The following is a 15693-nucleotide window of genomic DNA, read 5'->3' on the forward strand; positions in this document are numbered from 1 at the left end:
CCTCAGCAAGTGTTTCTCACAACACCACTGCCACAGTACAACTCCCAGGTTTCTTCTCTCTCTCTGTCTGCCTCCTCCACTCCACGTGCAAGCTTAATTCCCACCAACAACTGTGGTTCCCCAAGTTGAAGCAGGCAGCTCCTTTTATATAAAACCCAGGAATGCTTATGTTGTTGCAAAGGTTGGACCTGGGAGCGCTTCCGTGTAAGGCTGGAGCCCGATAAAGTAATAACAATAATAATAATAATATATTTTATTTATAAAGTTCCTTTTCCATGCTCAAGCCGCTTCAAAGAGTCTCATAAAGAAACAACTGGATATTTTGGCGAGTGGCTGGGGCTGCTACCCAGCCGGGACGCCCAGGAGGACCGGAGGAGGGCTTGTGCCTCCTCCAGACCACAAGGGGGCGACCGCCCTGGTGGCTTTGGGGACCACGGGTACAGAGCTTTGAAGCTCAGCCCTGTGGGGGCCCATGGTCACTGCCAGGGGGTGCCACGATGCCTATGGAGCCCTGGACTTCAGCACTTCCACCACACCCGGAAGTGCTGTGGGAAGAGGATCGGGGACACCCGGAGTGCTTCAGGGTGCGCAGCTGGTGCTTCCACCACACTGTCGGCGGAGGCTTGTCAGGAAGCACCTGGAGCTCGTCCGGGTGTAAATAAAAGGGGCCGCCTCCCTCCATTCGTTGGCTGGAGTCGGGAGAGAAGGAGACAAGGTCTTGGAGGAGGCAAGGAGGCGGCTTGAAGAGAGTGAGGCATTTGATTATTGGCCTGGACTTTTGGGGTTTGTGTGCACTTTTGTAAGTAGCTCAATGTCTAATAAACGTGTTGCGGGTGAACCAACGATGTCCGCCTGTCTGTGTCTAGGCGGACTTCCACAATATAAATGTTTCCTGAATAGAATACTAAAACAGAGAGATACAGGATACACAAAGCATTAATAGAATAAAAGACAACACTAAAAGTAAAGCCTAACAAATAACATCAAATCCCGATCAGGACACCCACAGGGTGGCATGGGAATTGGAGTCCGGAGACTCAGTCCCACTGGCGTCTTTGGGGGCCACCAGAGGGCACTGCTGAGGGAGGACTGCCCCGGTTTCCGCACGACCTGGAAGTGTTTCACAGTTTCTGGTGTAGGAGAAGAACAGGCATCCCGGCCCAAAAGGATAGACGGATTTGCCAGCAGGATGAAAAAGTAACTTTGTGCCTAGCTGGTAAAACATAATGGAGGTACCAGCGGAAGCCGAGAGTTGGAATCAGTTCCCTTCCTCCATACGCTAGGTGGCAGTGGTCCACATGTGACAACCCTGTTACACGGGTGCTTGGAAGTTGGAGTCCGGTGGGTAGCTCTGGGTACCTATAGAGGGTACTTTCTTTCTAAATGGCCTCGAAGTGCTTCCAGGAAGACATGGCGTGACATTGGGGAGTCAGAGTCAGGAGGCAGCAGGCAACACTCAACAGGAGAAAGAAAGGAGGAAGGACTGGATTACTTTGGTATGATCTTTGGACGATTGTGTGGATTCAAGTGTGTTGGGCTTTACTGTGTCTTGGGTTTGGGGCTCAGTGGCGCCATCTACTGGTTACACTGGGTCTAATTTAATACAAAACCTGCTGCCTCACTTAAATCGAGTCTGAGTCGGGAGGCAGGAGTTTGAGTCCGAGTTGAAGGAGGAAGGATAGTGAGTGGTTTATTTTTGGTGACATCCCTATGAAATATGATATTTTTGACAAATAAAAATCATTAATTTGAACCAGGAGTTGTGTTGGGCATTGCTGTGTCTGTGGTTTGGGGACTCAGTGGCTCCCCCTTGTGGTTACAATGTAAATTGTTTAATATGCCCCACTGTTCATGAACTGTTTCCACTTTAAAAATCTGATACCACTTGATCTGTCTTAGGTTTTGTGGCTCTCTGCCACCATAAAATTAGATTAAGCCAATTTAGAAAATGGTTGGATGATCTTACAACAACCTGTTTTTCTTTTTTTGTCTGGTGATTGTTAGATCAATACACTAATGAGTTCTCCTTAACTGTTTGTTATAAGCAGGGGAAATGCTCATCCCAAAGGACTTGATAAAGATTTTAGGACTGGGAAATGAAGAACCAATTGGGCAAAACAAAAGAATAAGCAGAGGCAAACCCGTAAAAAATAAAGAAGCGATCATCAGAGCACAGAATATAAGAAAAACAAAATGCTGAAATTCCCTGACTGCCTGTAAAGTCTTCCCCTAAATAACAATGCATCGAGTTGTAGCGGGGCCACATAGTTAGTGTTTAAATGTCAGTTCTGAGTGCGTCTCGTTTCATTGTCCCATTTGCTGTTTGTATGTGTATCAGTTAATGCCGTCCCCGTAAAGGAGGACGGATGATGGAAGGAGACCACAGCCGCAAACCTGGAAAACACCTGTTCTTAATTAATCAATCACAGCCGTCACAGACTATTTAAGTAATCAGGAGAAAGGAAAGAGAGAGGAGAAGAAAAAAAAGACCGTTTTGTTTCAACCACTTCAACTTGCTTGCTGTTTCTTCACATCGCGCCTTTTCACCAGTTTGCTTTTCATTTTCCGGACTGTCTTTCAACCTGCATCTGCTGAGACCCTGGGGTCGATTCACCATCCACCATACGCCGAGGAATCACGGTGAGGTTGCTCCAATCGCCGGGAAAATCAAACACCACAATTGCCGCTAGTTCAGTCATCCGTATTCAGGACATTTTTTATATTCGGACTCAAGTTCACAATCATTCTGTTTATCAGTCATTTTGTTGTTCGTGTTGTGTGTTATATGTTACAGGGACAAGGGAGGGTTTTTGTATTTATATTTGGTGCTGTCTTGTTGTTGCTGGGGTGGAGGGATATTTATATTTATATCTGTTTTGTGGCATGTCTTGTTTCATTTAATACATTTAATCCATTTAATTTTACATCCTGCTTTTGTGTACTTGCATTTATACCGTCGATTGTGGGGAAAAGTTTAATTGTGTAGAAGTACGGCTTGATAGTTAGATTTCTCAGTAAATTATCCAGGCCACAGGTCTTGGAGGTGTAGCTGCCGGCTGGGTAAAGGGATCGGCCGTTACAGAGTCAAGGTCACCACACTGGAGACCACACCCCTAGAAACGTGGCACGCTACCGTGACAACGGTACACAATATGGTGACTCCAAAAGGAAAAGGCCTCACTATTCTGCCTAAATCGCGATAGGAACTGCCTGCCACCTACAAATCCAGACACTTCCTGGCGGTTCATTGTGAATGCGCTTGGGAGTTGGGAACCCTGTGTGTCTCTTGCTGTACCTTTTTGTAAATTTCTGTATCTTTTTTTTTTGACCTTCTGCTCTGTGTTTTGACCTTGCTTTTGGGACTCGTTGGCTTTCACAGGCAATTCCATTTTGCATTTTGTGCTCCACGGAGATTTCTTTTGTGCCTTCTGGGCAGTTGGTGGAAATCTTCTTCTTCTTCTTTCGGCTACTCCCGTTAGGTGTTGCCACAGCGGATCATCTTCTTCCATATCTTCCTGTCTTCGTCATCTTGTTCTGTTACACCCATCACCTGCATGTCCTCTCTCATCGCATCCATAAACCTTCTCTTTGGCCTTCCCCTGTTCCTCTTACCTGCCAGCTCTATCCTTAGCACCCTTCTCCTAATATACCCAGCATCTCTCCTCTGCACATGTCCAAACCAACGCAATCTCGCCCCTCTGACTTGGTTTCCCAACCGTCCAGCCTGAGCAGACCCTTTAATGTCGTCATTTCTTATCCTGTCCATCCTCATCACACCAAATGCAAATTTTAGCATCTTTAATCCCAAGGGGAAATTCACATACTCCAGCAGCAGCAAACATAAAAAACAATATTAAATTAAAGAGTGATAAAAATGCAGGTATAGCAGACAATAACTTTGTATAATGTTAATGTTTACCCCCTGGGTGGAACTGAAGTTGCATAGTGTGGGGTCTCCTCATTCTGTCAGTGGAGAAGGATGGTGACAGCAGTCTGTCTCTAAAGCTGCTCCTCTGTCTGATGATCCTGTTCAGTGGATACAGAGGATTCTCCATGATTGACATGAGTCTGCTCAGCGCCCGTCGCTCTGCCACAGGTGTCAAACTGTCTAGCTCCGTGCCTACAATAGAGCCTGCCTTCCTCACCAGTTTGTCTAGGCGCGAGGCGTCCCTCTTCTTTATGCTGCCTCCCCGGAACACCACCGCATAGAAGAGGGCACTCGCCACAACCGTCTGATAGAACATCTGCAGCATCTTATTGCAGATGTTGAAGGATGCCAGCCTTCTAATGAAGTATAGTCAGCTCTGTCCTCTCTTGCACTGAGCATCAGTATTGGCAGTCCAGTCCAATTTATCATCCAGCTGCACTCCCAGGTATTTATAGGTCTGTACCCTCTGCACACAGTCGCCTCTGATGATCACAGGGTCCATGGGGGGCCTGCGCCTCCTAAAATCGAACATCTGTTCCTTGGTCTTGTTGGTGTTCAGGTGTAAGTGGTTTGTGTTGCACCATTTAACAAAGTCCTTGATTAGGTTCCTGTACTCCTCCTCCTGCCCACTCCTAATGCAGCCCACAATAGCAGTGCCGTCAGCGAACTTTTGCATATGGCAGGACTCCGAGTCGTATTGGAAGTCTGATGTATGTTGGCTGAACAGGACCAGAGAAAGTACAGTTCCCTGCAGCACTCCTGTATTGCTGACCACAATGTCAGACCTGCAGTTCCCAAGACGCACATACTGAGATCTGTCTGTAAGATAGTCCACTATCCATGCCACCAGGTGTGAGTCTACTCCCATCTCTGTCAGCTTGTCCCTAATAAGCACAGATTGGATGGTGTTGAAGGCGGTAGAGAAGTCCAGAAACATAATTCTTACAGCACCACTGCCTCTGTCCAAGTGGGAGAGGGATCGATGTAGCATATAGATGATGGCATCCTCCGCTCCCACCTTCTCCTGGTATGTGAACTGCAGAGGGTCGAGGGCATGGCGGACCTGTTGGCTCAGGTGGTGAAGCAGCAGCCGCTCCATGGTCTTCATCACATGTAATGTCAGAGCAACAGGCCGGAAGTCATTCAGCTCACTAGGACGTGATCATCACGGGGCAACAAAGAACTGCTGCTTCACAAAGTGTCCTGGGTATCAGTCCCTCATTCTGTGACACTCCCTGTGTCTTTATACTTTTTTTTTCTTGTCCATGTCCTTCGGTTTGCTACCCATATCCTAAAAAGGATTACATGTTAGGCTAACTGGTCCGATCTTCTCTTTAGTGGCTGATTATAACACTAACTTGTGTCAGTTTGACTCACGCGCTTCACTTTTGTTTCTTTGCAGAGGAGGAGCGCCACGCAAAAGCCAATGACCGTGAATATAATGAAAGATTTCGTTATGCAGTAAGTCCAAACTTTTTTCCTTTTTCTTTTTCATAGAATTAAGTGGACACCAGGAAAGCAAAAGTGTTGCATTTGAAGGCTTGTTAAGTGTCACAAAATCTAGTTCTCAGACGTTACACTATGTTAAACCCCTTATCAAGCGGGGTCATTTTTGTTAAATCGCTTGTAAATTGACCTCTCCAAATTAGAATCATTGCTGTTATTGAACTATCTGGAGTATAAACACATGTTTGGTCTCTTTGTAAAGGTAACATTCTCTAGTTTCACCCTTAGTAGTCAGAATCACTGTAGGTGTGACTGATCAAAAGTTATGCACATTAGAACTCACAGAAAAAATGAATTTTTTTGTTCTTGCCTAAGTTTTTTTTGTGAAAATAAAGGAAAATAAAGCTGCAGTAGGTAGGTGGGGACAGAAACACACTATGTACCAACAGAATAGCTTGTTGACTACTCACATTTCAAATTTGGCTAGGACTGATTGCCGGGAAGCAGCTGCAGCCCATCCGGGTTCCTATAAAAGGGGCCGCCTCCCTCCAGTCAGCAGTGGATGTCGGGCGGTAGTAGACAGAGCTGGAGCGAGGACTGGAGGCAGTCAGGAGAAAGGCACAAAAGACTGTGAGCCTGGACTTTGGGGGATCGGTGCTGGAAGCACTGAGGTTTTGTGAGCACGTGACTTTTGTAAATAGTTGTACAATAAACGGTGTGTTGGGTGGCAATATGATGTCCGTCTGTCTGTGTCCGGGTCAAAGTTCACAACATGTAGAAGGGAAGGTGGGGAGAAGTTATATGGTAAAATACCTTAGAAACAGTGGTAAGTCTGGGAGATTTGAGGCATTCTGACAAAGACTACATGATAAAGAATACAAAAGAGGAAAGTAGAGTAATATAATACTCTAATAGACAAAACACCTTTCATCGGATTGGCTGGCCCAGCACCGACTCAGCTGTGGAATGGCTAATAGGGGGAGGCAGTTTGATGGCCGAGGTCTTCAGGACTCTAAACAAATCGAAATCGTATTCTGTGACATCATCTACTGTTGAATTCTGCTCTGTACTTGTACTATTTCTACAGTATTGTACTATTACATTATATTGAGGGGGCGGCACGGTGGCGCAGTGGTAGCGCTGCTGCCTCGCAGTTAGGTGACCCGGGTTCGCTTCCCGGGTCCTCCCTGCGTGGAGTTTGCATGTTCTCCCGTGTCTGCGTGGGTTTCCTCCGGGCGCTCCGGTTTCCTCCCACAATCCAAAGACATGCAGGTTAGGTGGATTGGCAATTCTAAATTGGCCCTAGTGTGTGCTTGGTGTGTGGGTGTGTTTGTGTGTGTCCTGCGGTGGATTGGCACCCTGCCCAGGATTGGTTCCTGCCTTGTGCCCTGTGTTGGCTGGGATTGGCTCCAGCAGACCCCCGTGACCCTGTATTCGGATTCAGTGGGTTAGAAAATGGATGGATGGATGGATTATATTGAGGATTACTTGTGTTCTGTTCTGTGTATTCTATTGTATTTACTCCCTTCTTTTTGACACCCAACCGACCTGGAAGGGAGTCTCTCTTTGAACTGCCTTTCCCAAGGTTTCTTCCATTTTTTTTTCTATAAGGGTTTTTTCTTGTCTTCTTAGAGAGTCGAGGCCTTGGGGGTCTGTCAAAAAGCAGGGTCTGTTAAAGCCCATTGCGGCACTCTGTGTGTGATTTTGGGCTGCTACACAAAAATAAATTGTATTATATTGTATTGTATCTGCATCCTCTGCCTCTATTCTGGGCAAGGAAGAGTTTTCTTTGCCCCGTTTCTTGGAGTGGCATAGGGCTAGAACCACCCACCTTCCCAAATGGGATGCCCGACCCTGCATATCGTTCATCACACCTGCTTTGAATAGACTGTAATTTTGCATTAAAGGTGAATTTGGTTTCATTTTCTTATTACACAAAATCGTCCATTTTGGTTGTGTGTTGTAGACTTTTTATGCCCACTGTAAAAGTGATTCTGATTCCGGATCTTTCCTCTTGACAGCGTGTTCCATCTCATTCCTTTAATACAATCAATCTAGAAGGCCACGGCCATAGTCATGGATCCCACAAATCCCAGAGTCCCAGTCATAGGGGGTTACGTTCTGAAATTAAACTCACAAAGATGAATGTAGTAATTGATTTATTAGAAGAGACAAAAAGGAAACAGTAAAGGGAAAGCATTGTGGGAAATTCCATTCCGAGATGTCAAATTTTGTACGCAGGGAAGCGTTTTTTACGCTTGCTATACCTAATGGATCCAAACTGTGCTTGAAATGATCTGTTAAAAAAATAAAATAAAACCTGCATATTAAATAAAGAGATGTAAGGGTTTCGCGTACTGCACATTCAAGTCTGTGCTTAATTCCATCTGTCAGCTTGGGTACTCTCGGTTTATTTAAAAAAAAAAAAAGAACCATATATGAAAAGAGTCTCCCTTATGGCGTTTATGAAAGCGTTTTGACTGTTTAAATCAAGCAGCAAGGCACAGGGCCATTAACACCGTTAATTAACCTTGCTGTATTCATGAATGCTAAGTGTGCTGTGCCAAGCAGTTCTCAGATTCAAAGCAGAAGGAAGAGGCGGCTCCTAAACCCCAGGAGAGGCCCGTTTTCCCTCATCATCGCTCGTTCCTGCCAGGCTGGTGGTGTAGGTAGGGGCAGCTTAATCAGCTTTCTGGAAAGCAACCCGCTACAGTGACACGTCTAGGAAGCAGCTGTAAAGGAGAAAACGCGTTCGCTCCTTGTCTCAGATTACTCACACCTACAGTGCCTTTAAAACGTATTCACATCCTGAGAGGTTTTCACGTTTTATTGATACACAAATTGAATCATAGTGGATGTAATTTAGCTTTTTTGACACGGATCAACAGAAAAAGACCCTTTAATGTCAAAGTGAAAACAGATCTCTACAACAGTGGTTCTCAAACTGTGGGGTGGGCCCACATAGGGGCCGCGAAGTAACTTAAAGGGGGGCGAAGATGTGAAAAAAAGAAAACAAGAATCAAAAATATGAAAAATACATCTATTGAAACCAAAACAAATGAACTTAAACTACATTCTGATACTAGAAAAATAGTTAGAGTTAGATAAATGTCGATAAAAGTTAAGTAGGTATAATAAAATATGCATCTATGATATATCATTAATTTAAAAAGAACAAATTGGTATTAGTGGGCTTCTTTCAAAAAAACATTAGGGGGGTTGCGATTAAAACTGTTATGAAAACTCAGGTCGCAAATACTTAAAGGTTGAGAAACGCTGCTCTACAAAATGGTGTAAGTGACGGACTGCAGCCCAACCTGAACGGGATGGATGGATGGATGGGGGAAATGGAGCTTCTTTAGGGCACTGCCTCCCTGGAATGCTAGATGGCAGCCTCACCTGGATTGACAGCAGATTCCCACAGGACACCATGGGACTTGGAGTTCAATATCTCACCCCGATGGGTACCGTGGGTGCTGTGGAAGTCGAGGAGCCATATGGCATTGAGGTTTCCGTCTAAGAGTGGCTCGGTGATATGAATTATTGTGCCTGCGAGTCATCATTGAGCTGGTTTTGCTGCGTTTCCCTACTTGACCAAGGGTGTCGCCATTTCCCAGTTTTTTCCAATCTGTTGCGTCCACCTGGGTCAGAGTTGCCTTCGATATAAACAACCCGGGTTAATAAAAACCCAGACGTTTGTGTGGAAAGTTGCGTACGCACATTTCGTGCTTCCTTTTGTGTGTATGTAAGCTTTAGAAATGAGGCTCCCAAGTGAGCACTAGCCTGCTTTAGGATATTTTAAGGCCTTTTGACCATCTTGTGTTGCTGTGCTCTCAACAGATGCCTTAGCCATTACACCACACTGCCCGACCATCTATCACATGGAGCTCATTCCATGTACCTTTGGCCACTGTGGACACTAGACCTCACCTCACCTTGTGCCTTTTCACTGTGGTTTTATGGCCGATCAGCAAGACTAAATATGTCAAACACATTCATTAAAGATATTAGAAAAGCAGGGTGTATAATAAACATGTCTGCAAACATTATATTGACGACATACCGAGAGACAGCACAGGCACGTGCCAATTTAACGCATTAACCCCGTGTGTGAGGGAGAGCGCAGTCTGAGGGGAGGTGAGGCTCGTCGCTGCCACACCTCACGTTTCTCCCCTACATTTGAACAGGAAATGCGCAAATTCAGCTATTTTGACTATAAAATGATCAAAATTATTTCAATAATCATTTCAATTATAGTACAGACCAGTGGACACATTTATTTCATGCTATCATTATTAGTTTTTTTTACTTTTCATGACTCACCTGCCTCCCCTGACCGCACGCCCCTGGGAATGCAAGAAGCATATGAGGCCGGGTGCAGTCATGACAGCTCGCTGAACAAATGAAAAGTTGGGACACCAAACCGGGTCGTCTCATTTTAATGAAAGCAGTCCAAACAAAAATCATGTCTCTTGGCGTCATTGTAAATAGCCTCTCAGGCAAAGGAGGAAAAGAATTCAGCTCCTTACTGCAAAATAAGGGGGGGTGATCACTGGAGATCTGTCCGGTGGGTCGCTCCAAGTACAAAAGATGCCTTCTTCTTCTTCTTCTTCTGGGTTTTTATGGTGGTTGGCGGACCAATGCAAATGGTACATTACCGCCACCCACTGAGCTGGAGTGTGGAGCAGAGATTCATTAAGCAAAAAAATATATATAAATAAATAAATAATTATTATTTTTAATAATAATTAAAAATTCAAATGTGCATTATGAAACACCAAATTGCCAAAGCTGCCCTAGTAGAATTTCCATTGAAATGATCTCCTTTTCCGTAGCTTTCAATATTTCTTTGCTCCTTATTAGCAGTGCACAAGACGCCTCCTTCCAGGCAGCCGGGCTCCTTTTATTACATGACCTGGAAGGGGCGGGGCTAAGTGCCCTCAATGGGCGGTTTCTCTGTGGTTTGGGAAGAGAAGGAAAAGAGAAAGTTGTTGACAGCGCCCCCTTTTGCCCCGGCAGGTTATCCCATACCTTAATTGAACCCATGAGCAGACACTCCAACGCACATGCATGACTCATAGCAAGGAGACAAATATAAATAATAAATAATTACAGTGGTACCTTGGTATTAATCCGTTCCAGATCCTTTGACTTATACCAAACAGGACGTATACAAAACAAATTTTTTCCATAAGAAATACAGTGGAACCTCGGTTTGCGAGTAACTTGGTTTACGAGTGTTTTGCAAGACGAGCAAAAAATTTTAATAAATTTTGACTTGATAAACGAGCGATGTCTTGCAATACGAGTAGTATGGATACACTTTGTCTGCTGAGCGTCATGTGATCACAACTGAGCTGAGGGTTCTTCTCTCTCTCTCCTTATCTCGCTCGCTCGCCCAGCGCGTCTCTCTCTCTCTCCTTATCTCGCTCACTCGCTCGCCCAGCGCGTCTCTCTCTCCCCTTATCTCGCTCGCTCGCCCAGCGCGTCTCTCTCTCTCTCTCCTTATCTCGCTCACACAGCGCGTCTCTCTCTCTCTCTCTCTTTATCTTGCTCGCTCGCCCAGCGCGTCTCTCTCTCTCTCTCCTTATCTCGCTCACTCATCCGTCTCTCTCTCTCTCTCTCTCTCTGGCAATCGTCTCCTATTCTCCGTCTAAGTCTGTGTGCCCCACTCATATAGTCAACATCCGTACGAGCGTATACTGTTTACTACAGCATTGTGACTGTGTGTGTGTGTGTGTGTGTGTGCGCTGTGAAGTGCGAGTCCCCATTTTGCTCCCCAAAACATGAAGCTGAGTCTCAGTACTTTAACATCAGCTTTATTCAGCTTGAAACAGCAACAGCGCTGTTATTTATTGTAGCGGGATCTTTACAATGTTCCTTGTATCACCCATTGATGACAGGCGCTTATAGCATGTCTGCGATCTTTTTGGATGTGCTTATACGGCGAACTGCTACAGCGCTGGGAGGCTGCGATTGCTTTGAGACGCTCTTACGCGTGTCGTCCCGTTGGGTGGAATCCCACATGAGTTTAGAAACTCACACCAGCCGTGATTCTTTTTAAAGGTAAAGTGCATGTTAATTTGTTTTATGTATTTTTACTTTATATTTTGTATTAATCATTTTTATGTGAATTGTTTTGGGTTGTGGAACGAATCATCTGAGTTTCCATTATTTCTTATGTGGAAATTCGCTTTGATATACGAGTGCTTTGGATTGCGAGCACGTTTCCGGAACGAATTATGCTCGCAAACCGAGGTTCTACTGTAAAGGGAAAATAATTAATCTGTTCCCATGAAAAAAAATCCTATTGTTATTGGCATATTATACATTGATGGGGTTGTATAAAATAATTTACACACTGCTTAGTACTAAAATACATAAATACAAAAGCAATTAGATGAAATAAATGAAAATGTAATCTCAATTTACTTTTTAATAACGTCTTTGTTTTTCACAATCGTAGATACCGTCGTTCTCGGCATATGGTATGCAGCAGTCATGTCCCGGATACGCACGCCACCTTCATACTTTTCAACAATCAATTCAAATTTATGTGAAAAAACACAAATCACGTGAAAATTCACAGAGAGTTATAGCGCGGGTTGTTCACTGAATGCTAGCAACTGGCGTACTGACGCTCGTGGGCAGTCGTGGCTTTGTCTTGGGAGAGGTAAACAAGGGTAGCACGCGAGTCGTATTCCAAACAAAGGTCGTATACCACGCAAAATGTTTCGTGTCCAAACAGGACGTATACCAAGTTGGACTTATTCCAAAGCGGACGTATACCAAATACAGCCATATTGATAAAAAATGACATAATAACAGAAACACATAATTCTAAAAATAAGGGAAAATAAACATAAAGCGGGGAACAAACCCTGGCTATAACATAACAGCCCAAAGCTGCCAGTTCCATCCCCGCATGTGTTAGTGAATCATCCTTTGCTCTGATTTTAAATGGTGGGCATGTAGCCTAATCTTTAAGTCACCTTGGATAAAGACTTTGGCAAGCCATGTGGTACTAAATGGGTCAGTTGCCCATCACAGGGCACACACAAAACCCCTACAGCCTTATAAAGGGCCAGTTGACTTAATGTGGCCAGTTTTGAGGTGTGGAATGAAACTGCAATACAAAGAGAAGGTCACAGAGACAACGACTGAGTCCAGAATTTGAGCTCAGGACTTTCTTATCTCGGAAGTCACTTTATGTTATTGTCATCAAGATTAAGAAGAGATTTGGAGACATTCTTCTAAAGTTAGCCTTCTGCTTGGTCATGACGTGTGTCTGATTCCTAATGGAGCTCTTTAATGTTACTTTTTTAGAATTCAGGCTGTGGGGTTGTACACAGTATAATGCAATTTCTTGTCAAAGTCTTTCCCATTTAAAATGCCATCTAATAACTACTGAAAACAAACTAAATTTCACGTTCTCTTTGATCAGCTGGTAGAGTAAGTGGCTTGCGTCTACTAGTCATCACCGTTTATTGAATTTATCTTATCTGTCCTTTTATACGAGGCAGTGGCATTAATGGGCTCCTTCTGCACTTTGGTCTTTTAATAACCTACGAGATTTGGTCCTCTTGTCTGAGGCTTTCGTTCAGCGCTCACAGTTGAGTGCATAGTAAATCAATCAATAAATAATTGGTTAACAAATTTCACTTTAAATTTTGTGATGCAGTCAGCTGAAGGTAACTGGAGCGGAAAGGCGGCACTCACTTTCTATTTGGTAGGTTTAGGGCCAATTGGCCAGCAACCAGAGGGTACCTTATTGTGAGCAGCAGCTGATTAATCTTAAAAGGAACTCTGAAGATTCTCTTAGGAAGTGTCAACCCACCATACTTGCTTTAATAAAGATTCAGGGGACGAGCCTGGCATAAAATGGGACACGGTGGGCTAAGTGACAGATTCAAGCCTTTTTATATCTCCATTAACAAGAGGCAGCAGGCATGTGCTGTGTGAGCCCATTTGTGCAAAATGTGAGACAGAGGAAAGCCAGTTTGACAGATAAAAAGAAAGATACAGGGGGTCCTCGGGTTACAACGTCTCGACATACAATGTTTCGAGTTTACAACGCTCACTCCCATAAAAGCTTAAAAAAATTGAGACATGAGAAGGAATAAAAGTGAGGATTTTTTTACACTCATTTATTCTGCTGCTACAGTACATTGTACAGTACAGTATATTTATGTCCTTTTCCTTTTTCTGTGGCTCCGTTGTGTTTTTATGTTCTAGGTTATGATTTTGCAAGCGATAGGTAAGTGACTTAAGCTAGAGTGTGTTTCTACTTACACCAAAATTCAGGTTACATCACCGTCGTAGGATTGGAACTGTGTCGTAACCCGAGGACCCCCTGTAATTAGGAAGAATAAAGTAGTCACAAGAGACTCTGTCCAAAACAGGACTGGCACAAAAGGGTAGAGGTTGGGTTTTTATAGGTGGTGGAAAGAAAGAGGCGGGTCCAGGAGGGAAGAAGGGGAAGTGAGGTCAGAAGGAGGCCGTGGTCTAGAGAGGAACGAGGAAGCTGGTTAGGGCTTAGGTGTTCTTGTCATCTGGTGATCTGCAGAAGAAGGACAAGAGGTATAGGTGCACAGCATCAACCCCTGGGTTCACCGACAAAAGCGCGATAGACATATGCGCCCCGACAAAACCGCGATGGACAAATGAGCGCCGACAAAGTCGCTAACTGGTTTTCAACAAATGCGCGCCGACAACAACAACAACAACAACATTTATTTCTATAGCACATTTTCATACAAACAGTAGCTCAAAGTGCTTTACATATTAAAGAATAGAAAAATGAAAGACACAATTATAAAATAAAATAAATCAACATTAATTAACATCGAATAAGAGTAAGGTTCAATGGCCAGAGGGGACAGAAAAAACAAAAAAACTCCAGACGGCTGGAGAAAAAATAAAACCGACAAAACCGCGATGGACAAATGAGCGCCGACAAAGTCGCTAACTGGTTTTCGACAAATGCGCGCCGACAAAATCACCATGACAAAATCGCGAGAGAGGCCAAGAGAGTGGGACGCGTACGTGCGCATTATGTACACATTATGTGCTAGGTTATAACTGTTATAACTGCTGATGGCATGCCGCGAACAAATGACTCAGTCGAGGGTTGGCATAACGCGTCGTATACAAAGCGGAATTACCAGCAGTCAGGCAGCCAGCAAGTCTAAATACGCTCAACTATCAAGACGTCTTGCTGCAATTCTTCCTACATATGCAGGGCGTGATCTTAAGGACTATCTGCGTGCCGTGTCTCATAATATTGACTTGTAAAATAAACATTGTTATATATGCTTTAAACTAGTAATTCATATTTAATGAAACTTTCGCGATTTTGTTGGCACGATTTTGTCTGCGCGATTTTGACGCCGCGTTTTAATCGGCGCTATTTTGTCGGCGCTCATATCTCTATCGCGCAAATGTCGAGTCACACACCCCCTGGCTCACCGTTTTACACCCAGTTAAGCCCTTTGACTGCCTTCTAGGTGCACATGTGTGACAACAGGAATGGGAAAAGGAAGAAAGATAGAAAATAAGGAATATAGATGGGTGTGTAGATAGGTGTGTAAGGAACTATTAGATAGATAGATAGACAGATAGATAGATAGATAGATAGATAGATAGATAGATAGATAGATAGATAGAAAAGACACTTCATAATAAAATTATTAGATAAAAGTTAAAAGCACATTATTAAGACAGTTATTACAGTTAATGGATAGATAGATGTGTCTCTGTCATTCCAACAGAGTGCATCACAATCATTAAAGATAAAGCTCTACTAAAATATATAATATATTATTATAAAATCATAATATAAAAATTGAAAGAACGTTATTACAGTTGGTAGATAGAGATAGATAGATAGATAGATAGATAGATAGATAGATAGATAGATAGATAGATATGTAAGGCACTATATATTAGATAGATAGATGTTGTAAGGCCCTACGTAACAGACAGACAGATAGATGTGTAAGGCAGGGTAAATTCAAAAAATGTGAAATAGGTAGAATGATATATAGATGTGTAAGGGACTATATAACAGACAAATAAATAGCTCATTGTGAAAATGCCAGGACCGGCCATATATTTTTTAAAATTTATCAAGAATACTTGAACTTTACAACACAATTTCACATGGTAAATGCATGTGAAGGAATAACTTTGTCATGAGAAATGCCTAGCTTATCCTTTAACATAGCTTTTTCTGAAAGTAAATCTTTTATTTATATGGATTTTATGTTGCCATTTGTGTGATTAGTTGTATTTTTTTTTACACTGGTTCCCCCACTTTT

General features: G+C 43.5%; 1 protein-coding gene across 3 annotated transcripts in view; it reads left to right on the forward strand.

Moving 5' to 3' along the window:
* atp8b4 (ATPase phospholipid transporting 8B4) overlaps positions 1–15693 on the forward strand; it is a 248513-nt gene that overhangs the window by 142110 nt on the left and 90710 nt on the right. For all 3 annotated transcript variants that reach the window (XM_039772860.1, XM_039772859.1, XM_039772861.1), the window contains one exon: positions 5331–5389. In XM_039772860.1, coding sequence (XP_039628794.1) covers positions 5331–5389 — 59 coding nt within the window. The remainder of the gene's footprint in view (positions 1–5330; positions 5390–15693) is intronic.

The sequence above is a fragment of the Polypterus senegalus genome, chromosome 12 (assembly GCF_016835505.1).
Source record: "Polypterus senegalus isolate Bchr_013 chromosome 12, ASM1683550v1, whole genome shotgun sequence".
Taxonomy (NCBI): Eukaryota; Metazoa; Chordata; class Cladistia; order Polypteriformes; family Polypteridae; genus Polypterus; species Polypterus senegalus.